The sequence below is a fragment of the Eucyclogobius newberryi genome, unplaced genomic scaffold (genome assembly GCF_026437365.1).
Source record: "Eucyclogobius newberryi isolate DKJ021-1_F unplaced genomic scaffold, fEucNew1.0.hap1 SCAF_4, whole genome shotgun sequence".
In the NCBI taxonomy this organism is placed as follows: domain Eukaryota; kingdom Metazoa; phylum Chordata; class Actinopteri; order Gobiiformes; family Gobiidae; genus Eucyclogobius; species Eucyclogobius newberryi.
In genome coordinates this window covers 36,080,076-36,093,385 of record NW_027316056.1, presented here as the reverse complement: position 1 = coordinate 36,093,385, position 13,310 = coordinate 36,080,076, and the positions used below count along the sequence as shown (strand labels likewise).

Below are 13,310 nucleotides of genomic sequence, written 5' to 3'. Positions count from 1 at the left end.
GAAGCCCCTCGGAGCGCCGCCCCATTTGTCCTTTTGAGCAGGAAACGTAATCGGGTCTGAATGTAGAAAACGTGCAATTACCTGAACTCCGAGTATGCCGAACACGATGAAGAACGCACAGCAGATGAGCACGATGTTCCCTATGGGCCTGAGCGACGTGATGAGGGTCTCCACCACCAGTTTGAGGCCGGGGGCGCGGCTTATCACCCTAAAGCGCGACGGGCGGAGGGGAAAAAGCGCTGGGATGAGTCGGGAACGTCACAAAATGTACGACAAATGTACGACGAATGTAGGCGACGCCCACCTCAAGGGTCTGAGCGTCCGGAGCAAGCGCAGGACCCGCAGGATGCCCAGGATGCGGTTGCCCCCCGCCGACGCCACCGACACCAGGATGTCCACCATGGAGACGAACACCAGGAGGCCGTCCAGAACGTTCCACGAGCTCTGGAGGTACACGCCGGTGCCGAAGTACAGGCCCAGCGCCACCACCTGACGGGCGGAGCCAGACGGAGAGCGTGAATGCGAGCGAAATCGTTCAGAGTCGACTGGGTAACGCATCATGGTGATCGGGTCAATCGGTAATCGGGATTGTTCAGGTCACGATATCGTCGTGAGAACCAAAACCGTCAAAAAGTTCAGTTCGGTAAAGTCACCAGGGATGTCACGATCATTAAGTTAATCAATAATTGTAAGAACCAGGAAATAATAATCGGGACGATTTAGAAGCAAAATTAAGTCTTTTTAGTCCCATCTATCGTCCAATTTTTGTCAAATTTTACTTTATTTTGTATGTCAGAAAGTTCAGTTCGGTAAAGCCGGTCACAAACTTGAACCACAAATTGTAAAACCAAAATGTGACAATTTTAGAGGCAAAATTAAGTGTTTTTGTTCAATCTATCATCCAAAAAACTGACCTAAAATGTGAATGACTTTTATTTATCCGGCTGTTTTTGTAAAATTTAACTTTATTTAGTCTTTCAGAAAGTTCAGTTCGGTAAAGTCACCAGGGATGTCATGATCATTTGGTTCATCAATAATCGTAAGAACCACAAAATAATAATCGGGACAATTTAGAAGCAAAATTAAGTCTTTTTAGTTCCATCTATCGTCCAATTTTTGTCAAATTTACCTTTATTTTGTACGTCAGAAAGTTCAGTTCGGTAAAGCCGGTCACAAACTTGAACCACAAAATTGTAAGAACCAAAACATAATAATAGTGACAATTTTAGAGGAAAAATTTGGTATTTTTAGTTCCGTCTATCGTCCAATTTTTGTCAAATTTCACTTTATTTTGTCCGTCAGAAAATTCAGTTTGGTAAAACTTGGTCAATTTCGTAAAATTACTAGGGATTTCACGATCATTTGGCTAATCAATACAGTAATCGTAAGAAACTCAAAATAATAATTGTGACAATTTCAAAAGCAAAATTATGTATTTTTGTTCAGTCTATCCATCTATTTTTTTCATCTGGCTGTTTTTGTCACATTTAACTTTATTCTGTCTGTCAGAAAGTTCAGTTCGGTAAAGCCGGTCACAAACTTGAATCACAAATTGTAAAAACCAAAATGTGAAAATTTTAGAGGCAAAATAAGGTCTTTTTAGTTCCATCTATCGTCCAATTGTTTGTCAAATGTACCTTTATTTTGTCCGTCAGAAAGTTCAGTTCGGTAAAGCCGGTCACATGTCAGAAAGAAAATGAAAGATTACACTGTTTTTTGGTCACAAAGTCTCAGTAATAATAAAGAATAATCGTTAAATCGGGACGTTTTCTCCTCAATATAATCAAAACACTGAAAGATGACACTGTGACATCACTAAACACAATCAAACGCGTGATGTTTCAGTCGGAGCCGCGCACACGTCTTCACACTCACTTTAATCAACATTTCTCCCACGAAGATGACAGTGAAGACGTAATTGGACACGCTCAGAAAGATCCGCTCCTGAGAGAGAGAGGGAAAACATGAGTGCCGGCTCCGCCCTCACACGCCCACACACGCTCTTAACGGCGACTTGATCCGTAACGAGGCGGCGCAATCGTAGCGGAAAACACAATCAAAGCGTGAAACGGGGGGGGGGATTTCTAACTAATGAACCCCCCAAAACCGCTATTACATCACCTAGTTACATCTGCAGTCAGTGTTTCAGCGCGCGACTGCGATTTCGGGGAAGACGTAATCGACAACGAAAAATGTCTCGCAGGAATAAGAGCGAGAAAAGGAGGTTCAGCGGATGAAATGTGTGCCATCCATAATCCTGGACGTAATTGGGGCGTCGTTAAGCGTGGCGTCCTCCCTATGGAGCCGTTTTGAAGGATTCTCTTAAGAACACGAACGAGTCTGTGAAGAAATACCTTTAAGAATGCATGAGAAGAACTGCTATGGAGTATTTCACATGTTTGCGTTCTTCCCGTTAATATAAAGTAGTGATGTAATGTAATGTTTGATGTCGTGACTCTGTTTCTTTTTACTGAATGTTTAAGTTTATGAGTGAAACAATGGAGACTTTAAAGGACACTTATTGTGACGCAAAGTGGACTTGTTTGAGCTTTTAATCAAGTTCTAATATTGTTCCCGAATCAAAAACACACCTGGAGTTTGATGAGTCCAGTTTAGAGCCAAAATTACCGCACTTTCTGGACTATACGTCGCACCTTTTTTCATTGTTTTGGCCGGGGTGCGACTTATATTTATACTTTTATACTTATACATGGGAGCGACTTATATGTGATACTGTTTGTTATTTTCACACTTGCAACTGCATTTCATACTCCAGTGCGACTAATATATATTTATTTCTTCTCTATTATGCATTTTTAGGCTGGTGCGACTTATACTAGTATTGTTTCCGAATCAAAAACACACCAGGAGTTTGATGAGTCCTGTTCAGTAAGTCCTCCACCGCTGAGCTTCAAAAAAATACCCCCCCATGACGTCACAGTTAGAGATCCCGTGGTCTATAAATCATCACTGTGTCATCATTGTGTCTCGTACAATTACAACTCTGCGTGTGCCCAGCTTTTGTTTGCTTGCTTCACTGTAATTCCCTCTGCTGCCAGTAGATGGAGAGTTTTGCCTCGAACGTATAAATAATGCGAGCGTTCAGTAGCTACAGCGCATTATTTAAAGTTTTAAACGTGAGGTGCTAAAGCAAAGGTGTTCAAGAGCATGTTTCAAGAGCAAGAGCAATACGAATTATGCAGAATATGTGTCCTTTAAGGTGTGAATTGTATTGCATTCTGGGCTTGCCCTTGGTCCAGTGTTTATTTTAGAGCGAGATACATTGTTTAAAAGGCCTACGAATCTGCATTTAAAGGGTGTTAATCCTTGTTTAAGCCCATTGCATATTATTATATTCACTTTAACATTATTTTCATTACTTTTAGTCATATATTTTATTGTTTTTTTTTAAACATACAGCAATAAAAATGTACATTAAAAAACTGACCTATGTAAAGAAAAATATGTGATAATAATAATTTTAATAATAATAATATTTTCTAAAAATGAAAAAAAAATAACATAAATTTTAAAACGGATTTATATTTTCTATAAATCAGTTGTTTTAATAGATTACATGTCAAACAACTATTTTTGTTGTTGCTGTTGTTGTTGGTGTTGTTCTTGATGTTGTTGTTGTTATTGGTGTTGTTGTTATTGGTGTTGTTGTTCTTGGTCTTGGTGTTGTTCTTGATGTTGTTGTTGTTATTGGTGTTGTTGCTATTCTTGGTGTTGTTGTTCTTGGTGTTGTTGTTATTGGTGTTGTTATTGGTGTTGTTATTGGTGTTGTTATTGGTGTTGTTGGTGGTGGTCTTGGTGTTGATGTTGTTATTGGTGTTGTTGTTGGTGATCTTGGTGTTGTTGTTATTCTTGGTGTTGTTGTTATTGGTGTTGTTGTTGGTGGTCTTGGTGTTGATGTTGTTATTGGTGTTGTTGTTAGTGATCTTGGTGTTGTTGTTATTCTTGGTGTTGTTGTTATTCTTGGTGTTGTTGTTGTTCTTGTTGTCGTTGTCGTCGAGGCCGTATAATGCATTCTGACATCTCACATAATCCGCTGTATTTATGTTTGGTTTCCTTGTGTTGAGTGCTGTGTCAGTCTAAGATAATAAAACGTCCTCTTCCTGATTTCGTCCCGTCTTAATGGCCCGTTTGTATTTGTGCAACACGATTAAGTCGATGGGCCTGTTCGGAGCGGGCATTAGCATTAGCGCCCTGATTACAAGTGGCTAGCATCGATGCCAGCTGTTAGCGCTCCGAGGACCCTCAGCGCCTCCTCAGGCCCAATCACTCCAGGGCCACTTCTGATTGGCCCGCAGCGTTGGCGATGACTGTAAAGTGGGCTCGGTGCAGACAGCTGGGGGCCGCACCTGTTCTGCCGTGACACGGACCGGTTTGAACGAGTTTGTGAGGACAATGTGTAAAGTGGCATGTAACAATAAGTACTCACACATTTAAGCAGGATCACGGTTAATTGATAAGTAGATTAAAAAAAAAAAAGACTTTAGTAGACAGGACAGCTCCAGTGTGACATGGAGATGAGAGAAGGAAGGACACGCAGCAGATTTGGGATTCACACTGATAACGCTGCGGTCCGGTCCCCGCCTGCCCGGAATGTTTCACAGTGCGGCATTTATTCCGTTACGGGCACAGGAGATACTTGCGCGTCTCACCACCGATCTCACCAGTAACAGTAATATCGACCTGCCCGTTTCCATAGAGACCAGACGAGTTGCCGTACTGCGGAACATTCTGGGTGAAGCGGGGCCATCTCGGAGACGACTGACGCCAGAAAAAGGTACATAGTGCACCGTAAATTAACAATGCCGGATTTCTTATCATAAGGTAAGGTAAACAATTGGACGGTGTAAATGTATTTTGCATTATATTTTCATTGTTTTGATTAACGATATTAATATTCAAGACAATAAACAAGAAGCTGCTGGAGATGGGAATGTATTTCAATCCTGAGGGGTGTTACTCTCCTCAAACAGCCCTGACTCGGCCAAACGAATCCTCCCGTTAAACTGCACTGGGACCTTCGATTGAGACTCAAAGGCAACTCAATCAATCAATGAATCAATTTATCTACTAAAATTATACTGCAGTTGTCTTCCAAGTAACTCCCCAAAGGATTCAGTAATTATAAGTTTTTATAACGTAACACTTTAGAGGCCTAACTTTGTACAGCAAATAATAAATAATGGTTTATGTTTAATAGGTAAAATATAGGTTATAGGTTTTATACTAACAGTACTAAGGCTGTGCCAAAATATCAAAATATTGATATATCCTGATACAAAATTTGGAGATACAGTATCGATATCGTGGGCTGCTGTATCGATATATCGCCATGAGTCATTTTTTGTATAAATTCCTGTGACCGCACTAACATTTTGATCGTTTTGATGATTAAAATGGGTGTGTTTCATTGAGAGTTTGTGCAGGTCGTGGTTTAACAAAGAAAAACGTTGTTACAATGTGTCCTTTAAGAAATAGTGATATATATCGTAGAATATCACAAGCGATATATCGATTATCGCATGTATCGCAAAATCGTGATATCATCGTATCGCGGGCGTATTCCCAGGCCTAAACAGCACCCGGTCTTCTAAAGATAACCGTCACATCTCATCTTGTCTCTTCCATTGCTAGTGTGGAGGGTGTGCCGTACTATACTGTGGGCCTGGATGTCCGCGGGTAAACGGTGCGGGGCAAACGGCGTGCTAGTGTGGGAGCGTGTGGCGTACTATGCTGTGGGCCTGGATGTCCGCGGGTAAACGGCGCGCTAGTGTGGGAGCGTGTGGCGTACTATGCTGTGGGCCTGGATGTCCGCGGGTAAACGGCGCGCTAGTGTGGGAGCGTGTGGCGTACTATGCTGTGGGCCTGGATGTCCGCGGGTAAACGGCGCGCTAGTGTGGGAGCATGTGGCGTACTATGCTGTGGGCCTGGATGTCCGCGGGTAAACGGCGCGCTAGTGTGGGAGCGTGTGGCGTACTATGCTGTGGGCCTGGATGTCCGCGGGTAAACGGCGCGCTAGTGTGGGAGCGTGTGGCGTACTATGCTGTGGGCCTGGATGTCCGCGGGTAAACGGCGCGCTAGTGTGGGAGCGTGTGGCGTACTATGCTGTGGGCCTGGATGTCCGCGGGTAAACGGCGCGCTAGTGTGGGAGCGTGTGGCGTACTATGCTGTGGGCCTGGATGTCCGGGCGCTCCAGTGCGATGGTGATGCAGTTGAGGAAGATGAAGAGGAGGACGACGTGATCGAAGAGCTTGTGCGTGATGACCCTCTGACACCACTGTCGGAACCTGAAGGAAACAGACACGCCTTAAAATGAAGAACAGCCAACGCAGCGAAAGAGCCTCAGAAAAAGCCCCAGAAAAAGCAGGTACAAGCTGTAAAAGCGCACCCTACAGGCCGAACTAAAATGCAGTTAAGCTAAAAATGTTTATTATTTTTGCAAAAAAATTACACAAATTTATCATAGAATAGCACATTTTTTTAGGTTTGTAATTTAACTTCCTGTTTGTAATTGATGACATCACACTAGGAAATTACCCAGCAGACACTGGGCCAAAACTCATCTAATGTCACAATATTTTTTTATTAGAAAAATAAAAATATATGAGAGCGACTTCATTTTGTTGGATTAATGTTTAGAGAGTCAAAAAAGTTGTTTCTTTGAGTAAATTCTGCATAAACTTTGACTGGAATGAGTGTCCCTGGTGTGATGTCACTTCCTGTCATTTTAAACAGATTTTTCAACGATTTTTTCCTCAAATACCTGCTCGATTGATGTAAAACTATAATTTATATGTACAACAGGTTTAAATACACCAAATAAAGTTAACATTTGAAAATCGTAAAAACCTGTCATACGTCACTTTAAAGCTGCGGCAACAGTTTAAACACATTATTATTCTTTTCGTGATCAGAAAATCAGGCACTCCAAGCTTTAAATGGGACATGGCTTTGTTTTTGTTAAGACAAAAGACGTTCTAAAATCAGTTTGGACTTCTTAGGTACGAAACGGTTCAGCCATTTGTCTTTTACTTCCACTTTGAATGCTTTTATTAGCAACACAGTGAGCGATACATTAAAAAACGATTTAGCTTTGTAATCAACATGACGCGGCAGATGAATCGTACTGTTAGTGATTCAGCTCTGGTGTATGGACTTTAAATACACGCAGGAGCACGTTCTGGGTTCAATTCCTTAGTTCTCCTCTGAAATGTTCATTGTCGGTGCATTTCCACTGTGACAGACAGAATCTGATGAATAAGAGGAGCTGAGGTGGACTTTTTAAAGGCAGACTAACAAGTGCAGTGTGATTTCCGGATGTTTTTTTTAGATTCTGTCTCTCTCGATGAACATTTCAGACCTCCATGAAGTGGGAGAACGTGCAAAATCGCAGGTTCTTCACATACTTTCTTCACTGTAGCGTAGAAACAATTAAAACATCTCATCATCTTAGAGAGAAGTGTTCCCTCGACTTTATGGGTGGTAGAAATAGATTTTTGCTCATAAAAACAGCACCAAACTGTAAATGTTTGTGATGAAGTGAACAGAATGAGAGTGAATGAAAAAAGTAACCTAATCACTCTCGAGCTCTTCAGTGAAAAACACAGTAAAAATGTCTATCGCCAATTTAATCATTTAGTAAAAATATATCTTTCCTTCGCTGCTCTTTCCTTGATTAAAAAGTTCAGGCGCGCCAACACACACAAAAAAAAGAACAGTTTGGCGTTTGCGGCAAATCCTCGGTGAATCCTCTGGCAGCGGGTCTCGGTCGCTACGGTGACGGAGGCGGGTCGGCGCGCGTGACTTACTCGTTGTGCGGAGCGAACAGATACAGGGACCAGTCCTCGTGGTCGCGGCACCACTGGGGCTTGTACGGCTCCACCATCTTCTTCAGCTTCACGCCGAAACTCTGGAGGCAAAAACCCACATGTTGACTGGAGATGGTCATAAAAAACACGCAATTTAACGATTGTTCATGCCATTTAACGTGTCACAACGTCATGTTTATGTGTTTTTACAGAGGTTATTGTGAGAAAAAAAACACTTGATTTAACGATTATTCCCGTTTGTCGATCAAACAATGGCGAAATCTTTAATCTTCTTTAGTTTCCAGGGTCTAACGTGTGACTGTTCCGCAAGTTTTTGACGAAAAATATGACAAAAACAGCCGGTAAAAAACACTTTAGCACTTTTTCACATTTTAGGTCTGTTTTTTTGACGAGAGATGGAGCTAAAAAGCCTTAATTTATTTTTTATTATTGATTTATTAGTATTTTGTGTTTTTTATGATGATATTGTGACCTGAATAGTCACGATTATTGATTTAATGCACAAATATTTTATAGTTTAAAAATAAGGCCAGGTAAAATAAGATAAAATAATGGGATTTTGTCATATTTTAAGTATTTTTTGTTTTAGACGATGCAATTAATCCAAATCCATTAATAAAAAGGTACATTTCCTTCAACAACATGTTTTATTGAGTATATTTTTCTTTTGTTGCCCTCAAACTCTTAAATGTACATATTTTTCACGTACGTAATTTCCCAAAATATAAACTTTAAAGATAAAGTGTTTGACTCGTCTTTTATCTCATGAGTACTTCGGGCTAAACTCCATATTCAATGACAGTATTTTAATTATTGTGATCTGGGTCACGTGGAACGCGCGTTCAAAAGGCTTCTTCCGTCTTCTGCACAACTTTGTTTGCAGAAAAACATCCAAACAAGCTTGATAATAATGTAATTTGGAGTTACATAAGTGGAAAAGGGTTAGAACGAATGCTTTGGGAAATAATGAGCGGCGCTTTTTGAACTTTTAAGCGCGTCAGCTCTTTACAGCTGAAGCAGAACACTAAAAACGTCTTGATGATGGTAATTTTCCGTGTAAAATAAAAGACAAGGCTGTAAACAAAGCCCACCTCCTCGAACTCCTCCTCCTCCTGGTCGCTGTAGGGCAGCGTGGGGGCAGTGTCGTCGTAGTAGTGGTCCGGGAGGTGAAAGGTCGTGCCGTTACAGTCCGGAGGATGAAGCGAGGGCACCTGGACAGCCAATCAGTCGAGAGGAAGAACAGACATTACATAAATCACATCAAAGGAAAGGAAAAGTAGATATTCTGCACTTTCACAAGAACTGCAGTGATTGAAGCTGTGAAACGTCCAGTGGAAAGAACATTCTGTCGGGGGTCTTGCTCGCGCTGTAGCGATAATTATTATCTGGACTATCAATCATCAAGATGTCAATAAAGGATATACAATTTCTGATCATCCTCAATAATAAGCTTAATTTGTAAATATTCTTTGACTAGAATTCTTCTGACATCTTCGTTCAACCTTTATTTGGTTGATCATGTATTTAAAAAGTCACAATGTATGATAAAAATAATCCTTGACCGACCAGTCAACGACTAACAGCGAACAACTGCTTTGGTTTCAGACAGGACAGGTGTGACCTCGGGCGGGACAGGTGTGACCTCGGGACAGGTGTGACCTCGGGACAGGTGTGACCTCGGGCGGGACAGGTGTGACCTCGGGACAGGTGTGACCTCGGGCGGGACAGGTGTGACCTCGGGCGGGACAGGTGTGACCTCGGGCGGGACAGGTGTGACCTCGGGCGGGACAGGTGTGACCTCGGGACAGGTGTGACCTCGAGATATGTGTGACCTCGAGATATGTGTGACCTCGGGCGGGACATGTGTGACCTCGGGACAGGTGTGACTTCGGGACAGGTGTGACCTCGGGCGGGACAGGTGTGACCTCGGGCGGGACAGGTGTGACCTCGGGACAGGTGTGACCTCGGGCGGGACAGGTGTGACCTCGGGCGGGACAGGTGTGACCTCGGGCGGGACAGGTGTGACCTCGGGACAGGTGTGACCTCGAGATATGTGTGACCTCGAGATATGTGTGACCTCGGGCGGGACATGTGTGACCTCGGGACAGGTGTGACTTCGGGACAGGTGTGACCTCGAGATATGTGTGACCTCGGGCGGGACAGGTGTGACCTCGGACGGAACAGGTGTGACCTCGGGAGGGACAGCTGTGACCTCGAGAGGAAAGCTGTGACCTCGGGAGGGACAGGTGTGATCTCGGGAGGGACAGGTGTTACCTCCGGAGGGACAGGTGTGACCTCGGGAGGGACAGGTGTGACCTCGGGAGGGACAGGTGTGATCTCGGGAGGGACAGGTGTGATCTCGGGAGGGACAGGTGTTACCTCCGGAGGGACAGGTGTGACCTCGGGAGGGACAGGTGTGACCTCGGGAGGGACAGGTGTGATCTCGGGAGGGACAGGTGTTACCTCCGGAGGGACAGGTGTGACCTCGGGACAGGTGTGACCTCGGGAGGGACAGGTGTGACAATATATCGATATTTAGATATTTTGGCACAGCCCAAGTATTTTCCGACACTACTACAAACAAACGTCGGCCCCTTGAGACTGAAGTCATAGCGACGGTCCCACCTGCAGGTATTCGGGCTGGTCCAGGGAGTGCTCCTGGCTGCTCGGGCTGGAGCTGTGTGTGTCCGACAGCAGAGACTCCATCTCTCCAGACTGACTCCTGCGGTGCAGACTGGGCCCTCTGCTCATGCTGGTCCAGCTGGAGCGACGGCTCTCCGGACCACTGTCCCAAGGAGACTGACCACAACGGACCACAAAGGAGAAAGATGGATGAGACCGGATCTGGATTCTATTGAATGTGAACTCAATAAAGACACTTGTCCAAGCTTTTAGCCGTGTTATTATCAGAGACATATTTGATTGTAATCGTCTTCTTCTCTAAACCTTAAAGGACAAATATGAGGCATTATTTGTATTGTTTTCAGCCTTTAAACATGCCAGAGCGCACATTTAGTTTGGCTTCTCATATTCATAAATAGATAAATGTTGATCATTTGAATCTCTGCTGTTTCTCACTGTTTAAGATGAACCTGGTTTCCATGGATACAGCCTGGCCTCTCGGAACACACTTGTACTGATCGTGATTAGACGGGACAAACACAACAATGTGCCAAAGGGTTTGTGAGGGATCTGAAAACCTACTTCAGTTTTTTGTGGGTGAAAGTTCTGTACAAACAGCTGCAAGTAGAATATGAACTGTAGACTGTCCTCCACATGTCTGCTGTGTCCTCCAAATGTGTCCTCCACATGTGTCCTCCACGTGTCTGCTGTGTCCTCCACGTGTCTGCTGTGTCTTACAAGTGTCTGCTGTGTCCTCCACATGTTTGCTGTGTCCTCCACATGTCTGCTGTGTCCTCTGCTGTGTCCTCCACACGTCTGCTGTGTCCTCCACATGTCTGCTGTGTCCTCCACATGTCTGCTGTGTCCTCTGCTGTGTCCTCCACACGTCTGCTGTGTCCTCCACATGTCTGCTGTGTCCTCTGCTGTGTCCTCCACACGTCTGCTGTGTCCTCCACACGTCTGCTGTGTCCTCCACATGTCTGCTGTGTCCTCCACATGTCTGCTGTGTCCTCTGCTGTGTCCTCCACACGTCTGCTGTGTCCTCCACACGTCTGCTGTGTCCTCCACATGTCTGCTGTGTCCTCCACATGTCATCTGACAAACTCAGGACTTCTCATGACTGTTTCAACAATGGCTTCTTCTTGTCGCTCTTCATAAAGAACATTTGTGTAGAGCACGACTGATAGTTGTCCTAGACAGAGTCCCTGTCCTCCTGAGCTGTGGATCTCTGCAGCTCCTCCAGAGTTCCCATGAGCCTCTTGGTTCATCTCTGATCAGAGCTCTGCTTGTTCAGATGTGAGTTTTGGTGGACGGCCATGTCTCAGTTGTGCCAGACTCTTTCTGTCTCCAGATGATGGATGGAACCGTGCTCTGTGAGAGGTTCAAAGCTTGGGACATGTTTTTTTAAATAATCTAAAGCTGCTTTCTCGCTATGACTTGTCTGGTGTTTTCCTTGAAAAAAATTATTGTGTCATTTTCCTTCCACTTCATAATTGTGCCGCTTTGTATTCACAAAAAATGCCAAATACAATGTATTTAAGTTTGCGATTGTGATGTGATGACTACTTTAGCAAACACTGGAGAGAAGCAGGGTCAAGTATTTTGCTCCAGGACACAGCAGCCGTATGCAGAGCTAAACACTATGATCAATCCTACGCTATATCATGTCTCAGCTAATCAAACAAACATGATTTAACAGTCAAATATCATTGTTTGATGTCAAAAACACATGTTCTCCGCCCAATAAACAATGTGCAGAGTGTACCGTGGATGCCACCCTCCCGCACTCTGCAGCCTTCACTGTTAATCATCACAAACACGAGCAGGAGATCAAAAGAAAGCTAATGTGGTGAAAAAGAAGACAACAACTCAGCAACAGCAGCGTTATTTCTCACAAACAAAAAGAGCAGCGTGTTCAAGACAAGCTGCAAACATTTCATTTCAGCGCGGTTCACAGTCGACTTGCTGTTTGTGCGTGTAATGACTCCGACACCGCCTGTGATCCGGATATCTGCTCCATCCACTCAGACATAAGCCCCAGTGACACACGGCAACAATAACGGGTGATAGGAATCGCCCACGGAACGCATCAGGAGATTAGGGCAATATCGAGCCAGCTGTGTACATTGTACACAGACTATTCTTTAAAATAATGAGAAATAATACTGATGTTTATTAAAGTGCATACGAGATGTGAGAGTTACACAAATGCAACAGCTGGAGATCTTTCCTTCATTTAGTTGAAACCGTGTTTGCATGTTTTTGTCAGTTCGAATACTAACTGGCCTCGTGACAAAGTGTGCTTTAGTTATTATAATTATAATAATTATTATAATAATTATAATTATTACGAAGCTCACTCGAATACTGCGCTACACCACCGTCCTTATGTGTGTTATCACTTCTGACTATCACTGACTATGATCCAAAGAGCAGAGTAACATCTATTCTTCCAACAAAAATGAATTAAATAATTGTCAACTAATTTAGTTATAGAACAATATTTACTCGTCTCTGCACCGGCTCTAAAACATGACATGAGCTGAGACCATGTTTTATGACTGAAATTGAGTCGTAGTTCCATGAAAATGATGTGGAAAATGTGTAAATTTAGGCAAAACCATCACATCACACACTTGCTCCTCGTCGGCATGATCCATGTCATAGTTATGTAAATATGCAGTGTCGGCACGGCAACAGATGCTCATGCCAACAGTCAACAGCTTCTCCACACAGAGGAGTTCTGTTTCTCCAACCAGACATGCTCCAAATCCTGCAGCCACGAAGCTCAAGAGCAGGAGCTGGACCCCCATAATCAGGAGCTGGTCCCCATCATCAGGA

At 43.7% G+C, this 13,310-nt stretch overlaps 1 protein-coding gene across 1 annotated transcript in view; it reads right to left on the bottom strand.

Annotated features, from left to right (window-relative positions):
* cacna1hb (calcium channel, voltage-dependent, T type, alpha 1H subunit b) overlaps nucleotides 1-13,310 on the bottom strand; it is a 117,134-nt gene that overhangs the window by 34,203 nt on the left and 69,621 nt on the right. Inside the window, exons 17-23 of the mRNA XM_072462439.1 lie at nucleotides 10,473-10,646; nucleotides 8,939-9,058; nucleotides 7,827-7,927; nucleotides 6,182-6,305; nucleotides 1,876-1,944; nucleotides 305-489; nucleotides 82-208 (exon numbers count right to left, since the gene is read on the bottom strand). Of these exons, the coding sequence (XP_072318540.1) occupies nucleotides 82-208; nucleotides 305-489; nucleotides 1,876-1,944; nucleotides 6,182-6,305; nucleotides 7,827-7,927; nucleotides 8,939-9,058; nucleotides 10,473-10,646 (900 nt within the window). The remainder of the gene's footprint in view (nucleotides 1-81; nucleotides 209-304; nucleotides 490-1,875; nucleotides 1,945-6,181; nucleotides 6,306-7,826; nucleotides 7,928-8,938; nucleotides 9,059-10,472; nucleotides 10,647-13,310) is intronic.